This window comes from Engystomops pustulosus, chromosome 9 (genome assembly GCF_040894005.1).
Source record: "Engystomops pustulosus chromosome 9, aEngPut4.maternal, whole genome shotgun sequence".
NCBI lineage: Eukaryota > Metazoa > Chordata > Amphibia > Anura > Leptodactylidae > Engystomops > Engystomops pustulosus.
This window is the reverse complement of record NC_092419.1, coordinates 13,406,850-13,423,464: the sequence shown is the minus strand read 5'-3', so window position 1 is coordinate 13,423,464 and position 16,615 is coordinate 13,406,850. Positions and strand designations below refer to the sequence as shown.

General features: G+C 46.2%; 1 protein-coding gene and 1 long non-coding RNA gene across 4 annotated transcripts in view; one reads left to right on the top strand and one right to left on the bottom strand.

Moving 5' to 3' along the window:
- LOC140076670 (uncharacterized) overlaps nt 1–16,615 on the top strand; it is a 140,430-nt gene that overhangs the window by 26,071 nt on the left and 97,744 nt on the right. The window lies entirely within an intron of this gene.
- The window catches only part of PLEKHG2 (pleckstrin homology and RhoGEF domain containing G2), a 71,891-nt gene that overhangs the window by 19,138 nt on the left and 36,138 nt on the right, over nt 1–16,615 (bottom strand). For both annotated transcript variants that reach the window (XM_072123299.1, XM_072123300.1), the window contains 4 exons: nt 5,042–5,142; nt 3,567–3,633; nt 2,591–2,637; nt 487–637 (listed from right to left, as the gene is read on the bottom strand). In XM_072123299.1, coding sequence (XP_071979400.1) covers nt 487–637; nt 2,591–2,637; nt 3,567–3,633; nt 5,042–5,142 — 366 coding nt within the window. The remainder of the gene's footprint in view (nt 1–486; nt 638–2,590; nt 2,638–3,566; nt 3,634–5,041; nt 5,143–16,615) is intronic.

Genomic DNA, 16,615 nt, shown 5'->3' with positions numbered 1-16,615 from the left:
AGCTTCTTCTGCCTTAGTTTTCACCCCCCCAAAAAGCTTAAAAAAATATGCAAATGAGCCTGAGGGGGCACCAGGCTCAATTAACATCTATGGAGCCCAGAGCTCTTCAGCTTCATTTGCATAATTCTGTAAGTCTCTTTTTTGTGCAAGTACATAAGAAGCTAAAATGAGAATGGATCCTGCCAGAGGGGACGCACGCCAGTATGTCAGTGTGCTTGGTTTGCAATCCTTAGTCCTGGTGGTAAATTAATTTTTAAATATGTCACATAGGAGTCCAGTGGTTCGTACATTCAATAGGACCGCCCACTGGACTCCTAATCCTGCAGTTGAGATCAGTAAATTACAGGTTATGATAATTTTTCTTTCCCCACAAATTTACATACCAATTTAGTCAGCTCCTCCTGCTCTATAACATTCTGCCTGCAGATTGCGGACTAGATGATCAACATAACTGGTTCCCTTTAAAGTAATGAGCTCGTGTCTTACCTGAAGCAGTAGGTGGTACTTCATAATGCGCTGGACAGGTTTCAGGAGGTAGGTCTCCAGGGGCAGGGAGTGAGATAGCACAGCCTGACGCTCTCTGAAGAACTGCACAAGCTCCTCGTTTTTCATGCATTCACGGAGGACGGACACCGAGCTGGGGAGGTAGGTTAATAGACATCGTATTTTACTAAAAATATCGTCACGGGGCCCCATAGATATAGATAGACGGGGGCCAGTTATCACTAAAGTCTGTTGGTTTGGCCAATATGCATCTAAGGTATATGATTATCTTTATTAACTTTATTATGATCCTTCCTACTCCAAACGTCATGTAACAATGAGCAGAGAAGAGTCATTGTCAGATGAGTCAAGTTTATAGACTGGAGGGTGAGCGTCACTTCAGACGCCCATATCTTCCGTTATATAGCACCTACAAACATGTTGCTGGTTGCATTTTAAAGATAAGAATTTCACCTGTCAGTCTCTGACCAGCGGATCTACAGAAGCGGAAAAACAGGCTGGAAAAAAAACCCAGAAATTCTAACTATGTTTTAGTAGTTTACAGAACTAAAAGGTTGATTACATCAGGAAGATGAGACTCCAGTCTTCAATATGACACAAACAGCATGTGGCTAGTTACAAACATGACTCGTTTCTGTTCTGCTCTGCTCATTGACATTTCATTAAAAAAAAGAGACCTCTAGAAAGGACATTTCATCCGCTGCCTGAGGGGGTCGGGAGTTTAAAGGGGTTTTCCTGCTAAACAAGTTGGGCCCTATCCACAGGACCCCTTGTTGCTCCACGAGAACAGCGGAGCAGCCGCTTGCGCATGGCCGACCTGCCCCGTTCATCTCTTTGTAGCTCACAAAGATTGTTGAGTGGTATAGAGTCTCAGTCTGCTCAATAGTGCCCATGTGCGCCCAGCTTCTCCGCTCATCTCGGACCCTCTCATCATTGAGACCCCCCACCGATCAGCAAGTTGGGCCCTATCCGGTGGCTAAGGCGTAACTAGTGGGAAAACCTCTTTAATGGGGTAAAATCTAGTGACCAGTTCCCAGGAGATGGCAATAGGATGGATGTGGAGTTATAGCGGTGAAAGGTTACAACAGCTGGAGAGTGACGCTGGCCTGACACATGAGAAAAACACATTGGGGCAGATTTACTTACCCGGTCCATTCGCGATCCAGCGGCGCGTTCTCTGAACAGGATTCGGGGCCGGACGGGATTTATGAAGGTAGTTCCTCCGCCGTCCACCAGGTGGCGCTGCTGCGCTGAAAATCATCTGAACGCACCGGAATACACCGAGCTGGACCAGGTGAAGGTAAGCGCTTCCCAAGCGACACATTTTCGGTTTTTAAATGCGGCGGTTTTTCCGAATACGTCGGGTTTTCGTTCGGCCACGCCCCCCGATTTCCGTCGCGTGCATGCCAGCGCCGATGCGCCACAATCCGATCGCGTGCGCCAAAATCCTGGGGCAATTCAGGTACAATCGGCGCAAATCGGAAATATTCGGGTAACATGTCGGGAAAACGCGAATCGGGCCCTTAGTAAGTGACCCCCATTCTGACTCCCTTATACACCATAGGTGTCATTCCCATCAGGAGATGTTGGTTTGGCCACCCCACATCTAATGTGTAGGGTCATCTTTAGACCATATACATTAGGACACTTGCATTGCTTTCCTGAGCCGAGCATGCGTGTATATGGGGGAGCCGGCTGTGATAGCCCTATACACTCTTAATATGTCGCGCTGTAAAGGCGGTCCCCTACTTAAGGACCTCCAACTTACAGACGACCCTTAGTTACAGACGGACCCCTGTGACCTCTGGTGACCTCTCTGGATGTTACAATAGTCCCAGACTGCAATGATCAGCTGTAAAGTGTCTGTAATGAAGCTTTATTGATCATCCTTCGTCCCATTACAGCAAAAAATTTTGAAAATGCGATTGTCACTGGGGCAAAAACATTTTTTTTTTTTACTGGATCTACAATTATATAATATACAGTTTCGACTTGCGTACAAATTCAACTTAAGAACAAACCTATGGACCCTATCTCGTATGTAACCCGGGGACTGCCTGTATACATGTAATAGTGAGCGGCTCACCTGGGATAGTTCATACAGTACAGGGTGTAGATGTCAAACTCCTCGCTCTGTGGAAGAACAGTGATTATTAGTGATGATACCAGGACACAATATCATCCCTATCTGATGTGATAATGAATGGCGGCCATTGTTCTCAGCTATCAGACACTTGGGAGGAGGCTGCAGGCTCCATGATCACTACTGCATCTCATGTATCTCCAGGTCTAGGGATCGCTGGAGGACATTAGTGCAGATGTCAGCAATAACCCAATGACATATAATACACCCTGTATACATCTCTATACCTTCTAACTCTTACCCCCAAGTATTTGGCATTAAATTAAGCACTAAGCCCCCTCCCGTCTCCTAAGGAATGGTCATTATTACCATCAATAGCCAACCTGATAAACCAGGGACACTTACTCCTAGATCCAGGCAGTGTAACTTATATTTGTTATCCATGGCCTCCTTCCTTCTAAAATCTAATTTTAATGTCAGAAGGTCTTCTGGGGATGTTACTGGAGCCCCTCTATGCTGCAGCTTCACAGGCTGTTACACTGTCTATGCCTCTGCTTCCTCAGTACTTTGCCCATAATTTCTCATAGCGGGAGGGGGAAGTGCTCCTACACAGTGTAGCAGCCTGTGAAGCTATAGCAGGAGGGGCTCTGGAGGTCTGCTTCATTAGCATTATTTCATTGATTTTAGAAGGAAGGAGGCCACGGATAACAAATATAAGGAGATCACCACAGTCACGGTGCCTGGATCTATCAGTAAGTGTCCCAGGTTTATGATGGTAGGTTTTCTTTAATAGATTGCACCTGGAAAACCCTCTTTAATAATGGATCGGGATATTTTGGATTCTTAATTGACAAGGGGGTGTGGCTAAGCAGAAATGGTCACTGTGTAACATGTGACACATTTGCCATATTGTACTATATTACTGTGATAAAAGTTGTGTGCATGTATAACATAACATGGCCAGCAGGGGGCGCCTTACCCTCATGACAAAACACTCGGCGATCATGGGAGCGGACGTACAATTCTCCAACTCTTCAAGCAGCTCGCTGTGGGAGAGAAGGGGATGGAGAGCGACATCTTATCATATCATACATTGTCCTGGACATGTGAAAGCCACTCACTACTAAACCCCCCTACAATATATTTCTGGGTATGTTACCCCTCCAAGCAAGGTGCCGGACTGATGAACCAATCTCCTCCCACTGCTGGGGGTATAAGACCAGCCAGAACAGGCACCCCTCTATCCCAAATACTTATATACACATTTATTAGGAACATCAAGAAAATCTCCTCCAAAGTCAGACAAATATGACTCTTCTCACATGAGATGAGTCATGTTTAGAGGTTTCAGGGGTGATCTCACATGGGGTAGAGTAGCCCCTATCATTGGTTATGTAGCACCTAGAAACATGATATTTGTGTCAAATTAAAGATAAGTATCTCATCTTTCAGATCACATCAGACTTACTGTTTTGAGAGCTACAGAAGTAAAGATACAGGCAGCTAAAAATAGGCAGGAACTGGATCTTTATCAGTAGTTTACATTTATAACGATGTCTTTAGCTGCCGATGTCTCCAGTTCTGTAGCTCATATAGCCTCAAATGCCTGGTGTCATCTGAAAGATGAGATTCTTATCATAATATGACACAAAAAAAGCATTTTTCTAGGGGGCTATAGATCCAAAGATTACTTAAATCTGTGACACTACCCCTACAACCACTAAACTTGACTCATCTCATGTGAAAAGGTGGTGAGAAGAGTCATATTCGTAATCTGAAAGATGAGATCCATATTTTTAATATGACACACAAAGGACGTTTCTAGGTGCTATAGAAACATAGATAGGAGATACTGTAGTGACATTCCCCTTACACTCGCTAAACTTGACTCATCTCATGTGAAAAGATGGTGAGAAGAGTCATATTCGTAATCTGAAAGATGAGATCCGTATTTTTAATATGACACACAAAGCATGTTTCTAGGTGCTTTAGAAACAAAGATAGGAGCTACTGTAGTGACACGCCCCTTACACTCGCTAAACTTGACTCATCTCATGTGAAAATGTGGTGAGAAGAGTCATATTCGTAATCTGAAAGATGAGATCCATATTTTTAATATGGCACACAAAGCACGTTTCTAGGTGCTATAGAAACATAGATAGGAGATACTGTAGTGACATTCCCCTTACACTCGCTAAACTTGACTCATCTCATGTGAAAATGAGGTGAGATGAGTCATATTTGCCTGACTTTGGAGTAGATTTTTTTCATAGGTAAACAGGTGAGATTTCACATAAAAAAGGGAATTCTAGAAAAGACATTTATCCCCTACCTGAAGGGGGCTGCTAGTTTAATGGGGTAAAACCTGATGACAGTCACTTTAAGCAATAATAATAAGTTTTCCGTGTTTATACTGGGAGGGGGAGGGGGGAGGTTACTGCTGATCCCTCTTACCTGTTAAACTCATAAATATCTTCTATGTTGCAGAATAAAGTGCTGACTTGCTCGGGTTTGAGGGGGAGTTGACCACAATCTATGATGCAGCCTAAATAATCCTGTAAGGAGAGATGGGAGAAGACAGAGGATTAGAGTATACAGCTAGTATATCACATCCTGACGTGTCATGTAGTGTATGTGCAGGCTCAGCAATACCGCCAGGGTACTGGAGGAGTAAACATTGCGAGGGGGTGCAGATGTTGTGGTTGCACTCAGGACCTTGGTTGAGAGGTCCTGTACGGGTGCTATGTACATGGGATCACAAGGATGACTGCTCAGCCATGTAGTGATCTCATAGACCTGCCCTGTAATGCTCCCGGGGCTGCTCAGAAAATGTATAAAAAGCAAAAACATAGAGGGTTCAACGAAGAGCCACAAAACTGATAAGGGGTTATGGAGGGTCTGAGTTATGAGGAAAGACTAAAACAACTTCGACTATGAGGGGACACGATCAATTTATATAAATATATGACTGGTGCATACAAAAAATATGGTGGAAAGTTGTTTCAGATTAAATCAAATCAAAAGACGAGGGGGCACTGTCTCCGTCTGGAGGAAACAAGGTTTAATCACCAGAGGCGACACAGAGGCTTTTTTACTATGAGAACTGTCAATCTGTGGAATAGCCGAGCTCAGGCGCTGGTCACAGCAGGGACAGCAGAGAGCTCAGGTGCTGGTCACAGCAGGGACAGCAGAGAGCTCAGGTGCTGGTCACAGCAGGGACAGCAGAGAGCTCAGGCGCTGGTCACAGCAGGGACAGCAGAGAGCTCAGGCACTGGTCACAGCAGGGACAGCAGAGAGCTCAGGCGCTGGTCACAGCAGGGACAGCAGAGAGCTCAGGCGCTGGTCACAGCAGGGACAGCAGAGAGCTCAGGCGCTGGTCACAGCAGGGACAGCAGAGAGCTCAGGCGCTGGTCACAGCAGGGACAGCAGAGAGCTCAGGCGCAGGTCACAGCAGGGACAGCAGAGAGCTCAGGCGGTGGTCACAGCAGGGACAGCAGAGAGCTCAGGTGCTGGGCACAGCAGGGACAGCAGAGAGCTCAGGCACTGGTCACAGCAGGGACAGCGGAGAGCTCAGGCGCTGGTCACAGCAGGGACAGCAGAGAGCTCAGGCGCTGGTCACAGCAGGGACAGCAGAGAGCTCAGGCGCTGGTCACAGCAGGGACAGCAGAGAGCTCAGGCACTGGTCACAGCAGGGACAGCAGAGAGCTCAGGCGCTGGTCACAGCAGGGACAGCAGAGAGCTCAGGCGCTGGTCACAGCAGGGACAGCAGAGAGCTCAGGCGCTGGTCACAGCAGGGACAGCAGAGAGCTCAGGCGCTGGTCACAGCAGGGACAGCAGAGAGCTCAGGCGCAGGTCACAGCAGGGACAGCAGAGAGCTCAGGCGCTGGTCACAGCAGGGACAGCAGAGAGCTCAGGCGGTGGTCACAGCAGGGACAGCAGAGAGCTCAGGTGCTGGGCACAGCAGGGACAGCAGAGAGCTCAGGCGGTGGTCACAGCAGGGACAGCAGAGAGCTCAGGCGCTGGTCACAGCAGGGACAGCAGAGAGCTCAGGCGCAGGTCACAGCAGGGACAGCAGAGAGCTCAGGCGCAGGTCACAGCAGGGACAGCAGAGAGCTCAGGCGCTGGTCACAGCAGGGACAGCAGAGAGCTCAAGCGCTGGTCACAGCAGGGACAGCAGAGAGCTCAGGCGCTGGTCACAGCAGGGACAGCAGAGAGCTCAGGCGCTGGTCACAGCAGGGACAGCAGAGAGCTCAGGCGCTGGTCACAGCAGGGACAGCAGAGAGCTCAGGCGCTGGTCACAGCAGGGACAGCAGAGAGCTCAGGCGCTGGTCACAGCAGGGACAGCAGAGAGCTCAGGTGCTGGGCACAGCAGGGACAGCAGAGAGCTCAGGCACTGGTCACAGCAGGGACAGCGGAGAGCTCAGGCGCTGGTCACAGCAGGGACAGCAGAGAGCTCAGGCGCTGGTCACAGCAGGGACAGCAGAGAGCTTCAAGAAGGGTCTAGATGCCTTTTTACACCTAAATAACATTGATGGTTATATTATATAGAATTGTTTCCCCTAAATCCCTTCCTCATCCAATCCCTTCCCTTCCTTGTTTGAACTTGATGGACCAGTGTCTTTTTTACAACCGTATAAACTATGATACTATGATAAGCAGTTACTTCCCTCTCAGTTCCAGCGCTGCTGCTCTACTGCTCCCTAGTGACAACCTATATCTGAGCCAATCACTGGCCTCACTGCCTAATGATGTCATCACTGCAGGGGCACCAGAGCAGTGGTGCTGGATTATGATTATAAAGACATGGTCCATAGACACTATAGTCTGGTGGAGATGTTAATTTTGGGCATGCTCTGCGACCTGGGCAAAAGTCACCGTTCTGGGAAGGGGAGGGGCTTCCGCTACACTAGAGTTCAAGCTCTAGTAGACTCTGTAGAGTCGATCAGCTGAGACTTATAGTATAAAACCCCCTTTTATATACAGTCAAGGTTTGATGTCTGACCCTACACGTAGCATGAACTTTACTCCAGTACCCCGAGCAGAACCCGCCATTATTATTATCAGACCCAGATGTCTCTGTATTCCTGAGCCGCAGTCTAGCCGACAGCTCATGTATTAGCCGTCATCCTCCTGCATGTAAAGGTCCCGCTCAGCAAACCCAGACTTGGCTTTAGCTGGGGACTGAGCCGATCACATCATTGATAGATCATCAGGGCCTAATCCAGAGCATCGCTGTCACCGCAGACATGGCACCTATGTGCACAGGCTGCTGAATCATCCACTTATCTAGCAAACCCTGACATTACTACAGCCCTGTTCAGACAAGACAGATAAGCCCTGGAGATGACATCACCCCTGTCATATTAGCAATTAATTCATTACTTCTGCCTCATTCCCAAAATCTGTTCCCTGGGATTTGTCCTTCACATGCCGACATATACAAATGGTGGTTCTATAGAATACAGAAGAGGAGGGCTTGACCTCACCGTAGTGGCCTCCTGCTGACCTCTGAACCTCCTCCAGCTTCCCACAATCTAGGAGACACGATGGAGCCCCAAAAATAGATTCCCTCTTCAAAATACAGCTTTGAGAGAGGACTAGTTTTTCCGCAAACATTTTGGGGCACATTTACATTTCTGCCGGGATTTACTAAGGTCGTGCGCCCGATGTCCACCAGGTGTCGCTGCTGCGCCGAGGTCCGCCGGAGTTCACCAACCTATCCCCGGTGCATGTAAGTGATTGATTTTGCAGCACAATTCGTTTTTTAAATTCCGTGGTCTTTCTGTATCCGTCGGGTTTTCCGACGGCCACGCCCCCCAGATTTCTGTCACGTGAAAGCCGGCGTGTTTGCGCCGAAATCCGATCGCGTGCGCCAAAATCCTGGCGGAATTCGCAGCAAAATGGAAAAATTCAGGCAACCCAACGAAAGTGCGGCCGCGGAGCCCTTAGTGAATGAGCCCCTTTATCTTCTTTTGCAGCTGCCGCTTGGCATTGAGCTGTCGTTGTGTTTAGTAATAGCTTATTTTAGGGTCTGTGATAACCACTTTTCTGTCAGTAGATTGGGGGCTTGTGGATACATCTGCACGACCCTCCAACCTCTAACCTGGGGGGTTGTGTATACAGTAATACAGTAATATCTGCATGGCCCCCCCCACCATCCAACGAAAGCCAGTAGGACTTGGGACGTCACAGGTAGAGATGAGCAGAGCCAATGTCATTCGGGTTTGGGAAGCAAATTGACATCACCTAGCAAGTAGCAGTGGCTATGATTGGCCGAGGGGACACTCCTGGCCAATCATAGTCATGGCTTTTTGCTTGGTGTGTCACTTTGTCCTATTGGCTGTTCAGCCGGCAATATGTCCGGGTCAGGCGGCCGAATCAGAATGCCGTACCCAAATCCGAAGTCACAGGAAGTCATTAGTCCTGCCCCGGGGTCACCTAATCCACGGCTCCAGGCTGCGAAAGTACTATGTGGGTGACTCTGTTAGGGTCATATAATTACCCTGTTAAAGTTTGGATATAATGGTCAATCCCTTTTAATCAGGGTTAAGATCAGTGATCAATTGGGGGGGGGGGGGTCCAATACTTGAGCCCCACAAAATCGCTACACAAAAATTTTTTGGAACAGAGTAATTCAACCGATATGTGGCACAGAGTTAGACAAAACTGTTTGTAATGGTAAATCTAAATTTTGTAACTATTGGTTGTATAGAAACATTGTATCGACATTGTATCAACATTTTGATGCATTCTGAACCATTTGATGGTAAGCCCCGCCCCTTTACACTAAGCCCCAGACCCATTCCGCTAAAACCACACTCCAAATTGCAAAAAAATGCTTAAAAAACTAAATAAAATAAAACAAATCTGATGCAAAGTGAATCAACTCTGGTGATATAGAGTTAGACAAAACCTTAGACAATGCAATGTGCACAGACTATTACAAGTAGACACATTCCGGGCATCTTACAGGGAGAACTATTGTATCCCAACAATGCAAAGACATGGAAACATCTGCGACCCTGCCGGCTCAGCACATCTGCTCCACACATGAGGCGTCTGCGAAAGTTAATGATGTTTTACTAATTATGGGAGAAGCGCTGGAAGGGAGTAATGATGAGCCGGCCCTAGGACTGGTACAACAGCGCCACCCTTGTCCATGGACTGTCAGTGGCATTACAGCTTAGTTCTACTTTCTTGATTGGACAAGGACGGTTCTGTTTGATGAAGATTTTTTTGTCTCACCATATAATAACTTTGGTCTATGAATGGGAAAGTGGCAGAACTTTTATTTGGCTTCGAGGGCAACTCCATATGGAGGACTCCGAGTCTGCGTTACTGTCCTGTCCCTGTCTGTATTTTGTATAGTTCTGCAGCACTTCAGAAAGTCCAGGATCTTACAAGATGGACACATTAGTAAAGCTCTTCCCAAACCTCTCGATAAGATGTCGCAATGTTCTGCAGCGCACAATTTCCACTCTTAGGTTTCAGCCCCGATGGTAATTGAGGAGCCGGATCCCTGTGGATTTACACCGGAAACTTTGTATACAAATAGGGTATTTCTCCCGAAGCGGATGAGAGGTCAGGAACTCTGCTCTGGAATCTCATCGGAGGCCTCTCTGGAGAGAGGGAGAAGGAGGGTGATAGCCGGCAAGAAGAATGAAGGAGACACATGGGGGCTTATTTACCAAGGGTCCCGCGGATGGCATTTTCGTCGGCTCTTAGAATTTTTTGGGATTTGTGCGGCTGGGACAGGTATTTAGAAGGAGATCGTGTCGCGCCCTATTGGATTTTGGCGCAATCGTGCCAACAGAAATCAGCGGGCGTGGTGTCGGACGATCCGACGGATTCGGACTGAGCGCAGGATTTAACTTTCAAATTGGGGCACATTTACTTACCCAGTCCCTGCGCGATCCCCGAGCTCCGTTGTTAGTCCGGAATCCACATCTGCCGCGATTCATGAAGATCGTGCGCCCGAGTTCCTGCAATTTGTAATGTTAAATCCCGTGCGTAGTCAGAATCCGTCGGATCGTCCGACGGTCCGCCCCCCCCAATTTGTGTCGCATGCAAGCCAGCGCCGATGCGCCAAAATTTCGATCGTCTGCGACACAATCCCTGGTGCGATGCGGCATGGATCGGAAATCGTCGGAATATCCGACCAAAGCCCGGCCACAGGACCCTTAGTAAATGAGCCCCAATGCACTTACATGCACCAGGAAGAAGAAGGTGAACTCCAGGGACCTGAGCGGGGAAGCGACACATGCAGGATATCAGGCGCACGATCTTAGTGACTCCCCGCACAGCGCATTATACACGGACAATGCACTTACATGCACCAGGAAGAAGAAGGTGAACTCCAGGGACCTGAGCGGGGAAGCGACACATGCAGGATATCGGGCGCAGGATCTTAGGCACAGGGCATTATACACGGACAATGCACAACGGGGATCGCACAGGACAGGTAAGTAAATGTGCCCCATGGAGTATTGGGAGTAAAGGAAGGAGCTCAGGTCCAAATATTATGACACATGTAGCGAATGGACCCCTAATCACGTTATTGTGGGGGGACGGGAGTATTTTTTTTCGGCGGAGCAGTCAGTCCGTTCTCACTGTCTTCACAGATGTGATTTCTTTTGACCGCATTGCAGTGTGTGTGGCTGACATCTCTAGGACCTCCTGGGGGGGGCTTCCTAAAGTAAAACAACATGTAAATCATCCATAGATTTACACCCCCCCCCCCCCCCCTGACTCTGGGATTAGGCAGATATTAGCCATATGAATTCCCCGCTACTTTATGGCTCCGATTCAACAGCGTTGTTATTGTAAAAGGCCTCGTTCACATGAACATGTAGACGACTCCGTCATCCGTAAGACCCCGATGTTCTGTATACAGAGATTTCCTGTGCATCTGCCGTCACTCGCCCGATCGCTTCCTTCTCTAATCCAAATACAGAATTTTTTTTTTGAATGTGTTTTCCTTTTTGACGTGTCCATATGACTTGTGAGGAGCGCGGGCCGGCCATACATTGCCCCCCGGGATCCATAACCTCTGTAATGTGACTGCGGAGAGCAGGAAGACTCCATATTACATGAGTGCGGTCTGCTCTCCCTCACACTGACCTCTGCCCAGCGGGAATGTGTCAGAGAGACGCTGGGGCTCAGCAATCCCTGGAATTCCAGGAATATCATTGGCCACCAGTTTATACAGCGGAATAACTGCACATCCATCACTGGCAGATGTGCAACTGATGTGTGACCCCCAGCAACACAACCCGAGCCCTGGCCCCCCTCTACACTATTAACTATTAATAATGCACACAGTGATGTCACAGTACAGGGGTAATACACACAGTGATGTCACAGTACAGGGGTAATACACACAGTGATGTCACAGTAAAGGGGTAATACACACAGTGATGTCACAGTACAGGGATAATACACACAGTGATGTCACAGTACAGGGGTAATACACACAGTGATGTCACAGTAAAGGGGTAATACACACAGTGATGTCACAGTACAGGGATAATACACACAGTGATGTCACAGTACAGGGATAATACACACAGTGATGTCACAGTACAGGGGATAATACACACAGTGATGTCACAGTACAGGGATAATACACACAGTGATGTCACAGTACAGGGGATAATACACACAGTGATGTCACAGTAAAGGGGTAATACACACAGTGATGTCACAGTACATGGATAATACACACAGTGATGTCACAGTACAGGGATAATACACACAGTGATGTCACAGTACAGAGATAATACACACAGTGATGTCACAGTACAGGTATAATACACACAGTGATGTCACAGTACAGGGATAATACACACAGTGATGTCACAGTACAAGGATAATACACACAGTGATGTCACAGTACAGAGATAATACACACAGTGATGTCACAGTACAGGGGTAATACACACAGTGATGTCACAGTACAAGGATAATACACACAGTGATGTCACAGTACAGAGATACTACACACAGTGATGTCACAGTACAGAGATAATACACACAGTGATGTCACAGTACAAGGATAATACACACAGTGATGTCACAGTACAGAGATAATACACACAGTGATGTCACAGTACAGGGCATAATATACACAGTGATGTCACAGTACAGAGATAATACACACAGTGATGTCACAGTACAGGGATAATACACACAGTGATGTCACAGTACAGGGATCATACACACAGTGATGTCACAGTACAGGAATAATATACACAGTGATGTCACAGTACAGGGATAATACACACAGTGATGTCACAGTACAGAGATAATACACTCAGTGATGTCACAGTACAGGTATGATACACACAGTGATGTCACAGTACAGGGATAATACACACAGTGATGTCACAGTACAGGATAATACACACAGGGATGTCACAGTACAGGGATAATACACACAGTGATGTCACAGTGCAGGGATAATACACACAATTATGTCACAGTACAGATATAATACACACAGTGATGTCACAGTACAGGGATAATACACACAGTGATGTCACAGTACAGGGATAATACACACAGCGATGTCACAGTATAGAGATAATACACACAGTGATGTCACAGTACAGGATAATACACACAGTGATGTCACAGTACAGGATTATACACACAGTGATGTCACAGTACAGAGATAAAACACAGTGATGTCACAGTACAGGGATAATACACACAGTGATGTCACAGTACAGGGGTAATACACACAGTGATGTCACAGTAAAGGGGTAATACACACAGTGATGTCACAGTACAGGGATAATACACACAGTGATGTCACAGTACAGGGGTAATACACACAGTGATGTCACAGTAAAGGGGTAATACACACAGTGATGTCACAGTACAGGGATAATACACACAGTGATGTCACAGTACAGGGATAATACACACAGTGATGTCACAGTACAGGGGATAATACACACAGTGATGTCACAGTACAGGGATAATACACACAGTGATGTCACAGTACAGGGGATAATACACACAGTGATGTCACAGTAAAGGGGTAATACACACAGTGATGTCACAGTACATGGATAATACACACAGTGATGTCACAGTACAGGGATAATACACACAGTGATGTCACAGTACAGAGATAATACACACAGTGATGTCACAGTACAGGTATAATACACACAGTGATGTCACAGTACAGGGATAATACACACAGTGATGTCACAGTACAAGGATAATACACACAGTGATGTCACAGTACAGAGATAATACACACAGTGATGTCACAGTACAGGGGTAATACACACAGTGATGTCACAGTACAAGGATAATACACACAGTGATGTCACAGTACAGAGATACTACACACAGTGATGTCACAGTACAGAGATAATACACACAGTGATGTCACAGTACAAGGATAATACACACAGTGATGTCACAGTACAGAGATAATACACACAGTGATGTCACAGTACAGGGCATAATATACACAGTGATGTCACAGTACAGAGATAATACACACAGTGATGTCACAGTACAGGGATAATACACACAGTGATGTCACAGTACAGGGATCATACACACAGTGATGTCACAGTACAGGAATAATATACACAGTGATGTCACAGTACAGGGATAATACACACAGTGATGTCACAGTACAGAGATAATACACTCAGTGATGTCACAGTACAGGTATGATACACACAGTGATGTCACAGTACAGGGATAATACACACAGTGATGTCACAGTACAGGATAATACACACAGGGGTGTCACAGTACAGGGATAATACACACAGTGATGTCACAGTGCAGGGATAATACACACAATTATGTCACAGTACAGATATAATACACACAGTGATGTCACAGTACAGGGATAATACACACAGTGATGTCACAGTACAGGGATAATACACACAGTGATGTCACAGTACAGGATAATACACACAGTGATGTCACAGTACAGGATTATACACACAGTGATGTCACAGTACAGAGATAAAACACAGTGATGTCACAGTACAGGGATAATACACACAGTGATGTCACAGTACAGGGGTAATACACACAGTGATGTCACAGTAAAGGGGTAATACACACAGTGATGTCACAGTACAGGGATAATACACACAGTGATGTCACAGTACAGGGGTAATACACACAGTGATGTCACAGTAAAGGGGTAATACACACAGTGATGTCACAGTACAGGGATAATACACACAGTGATGTCACAGTACAGGGATAATACACACAGTGATGTCACAGTACAGGGGATAATACACACAGTGATGTCACAGTACAGGGATAATACACACAGTGATGTCACAGTACAGGGGATAATACACACAGTGATGTCACAGTAAAGGGGTAATACACACAGTGATGTCACAGTACATGGATAATACACACAGTGATGTCACAGTACAGGGATAATACACACAGTGATGTCACAGTACAGAGATAATACACACAGTGATGTCACAGTACAGGTATAATACACACAGTGATGTCACAGTACAGGGATAATACACACAGTGATGTCACAGTACAAGGATAATACACACAGTGATGTCACAGTACAGAGATAATACACACAGTGATGTCACAGTACAGGGGTAATACACACAGTGATGTCACAGTACAAGGATAATACACACAGTGATGTCACAGTACAGAGATACTACACACAGTGATGTCACAGTACAGAGATAATACACACAGTGATGTCACAGTACAAGGATAATACACACTGTGATGTCACAGTACAGAGATAATACACACAGTGATGTCACAGTACAGGGCATAATATACACAGTGATGTCACAGTACAGAGATAATACACACAGTGATGTCACAGTACAGGGATAATACACACAGTGATGTCACAGTACAGGGATCATACACACAGTGATGTCACAGTACAGGAATAATATACACAGTGATGTCACAGTACAGGGATAATACACACAGTGATGTCACAGTACAGAGATAATACACTCAGTGATGTCACAGTACAGGTATGATACACACAGTGATGTCACAGTACAGGGATAATACACACAGTGATGTCACAGTACAGGATAATACACACAGGGATGTCACAGTACAGGGATAATACACACAGTGATGTCACAGTGCAGGGATAATACACACAATTATGTCACAGTACAGATATAATACACACAGTGATGTCACAGTACAGGGATAATACACACAGTGATGTCACAGTACAGGGATAATACACACAGCGATGTCACAGTATAGAGATAATACACACAGTGATGTCACAGTACAGGATAATACACACAGTGATGTCACAGTACAGGATTATACACACAGTGATGTCACAGTACAGAGATAAAACACAGTGATGTCACAGTACAGGGATAATACACACAGTGATGTCACAGTACAGAGGTAATACACACAGTGATGTCACAGTACAGGATAATACACAGTGATGTCACAGTACAGGGATAATACACACAGTGATGTCACAGTACAGAGGTAATACACACAGTGATGTCACAGTACAGGGGTAATACACACAGTGATGTCACAGTACAGGGATAATACACACAATTATTTCACAGTACAGGGATAATACACACAGTGATGTCACAGTACAGGGATAATACACACAGTGATGTCACAGTACAGGGATAATACACACAGTGATGTCACAGTACAGGGATAATACACACAGTGATGTCACAGTACAGGGATAATACACACAGTGATGTCACAGTACAGAGATAATACACACAGTGATGTCACAGTACAGAGATAACACACACAGTGATGTCACAGTACAGGGGTAATACACACAGTGATGTCACAGTACAGGGATAATACACACAGTGATGTCACAGTACAGAGATAACACACACAGTGATGTCACAGTACAGGGATAATACACACAGTGATGTCACAGTACAGGGATAATACACACAGTGAGGTCACAGTACAGAGATAATACACACAGTGATGTCACAGTACAGGGATAATACACACAGTGAC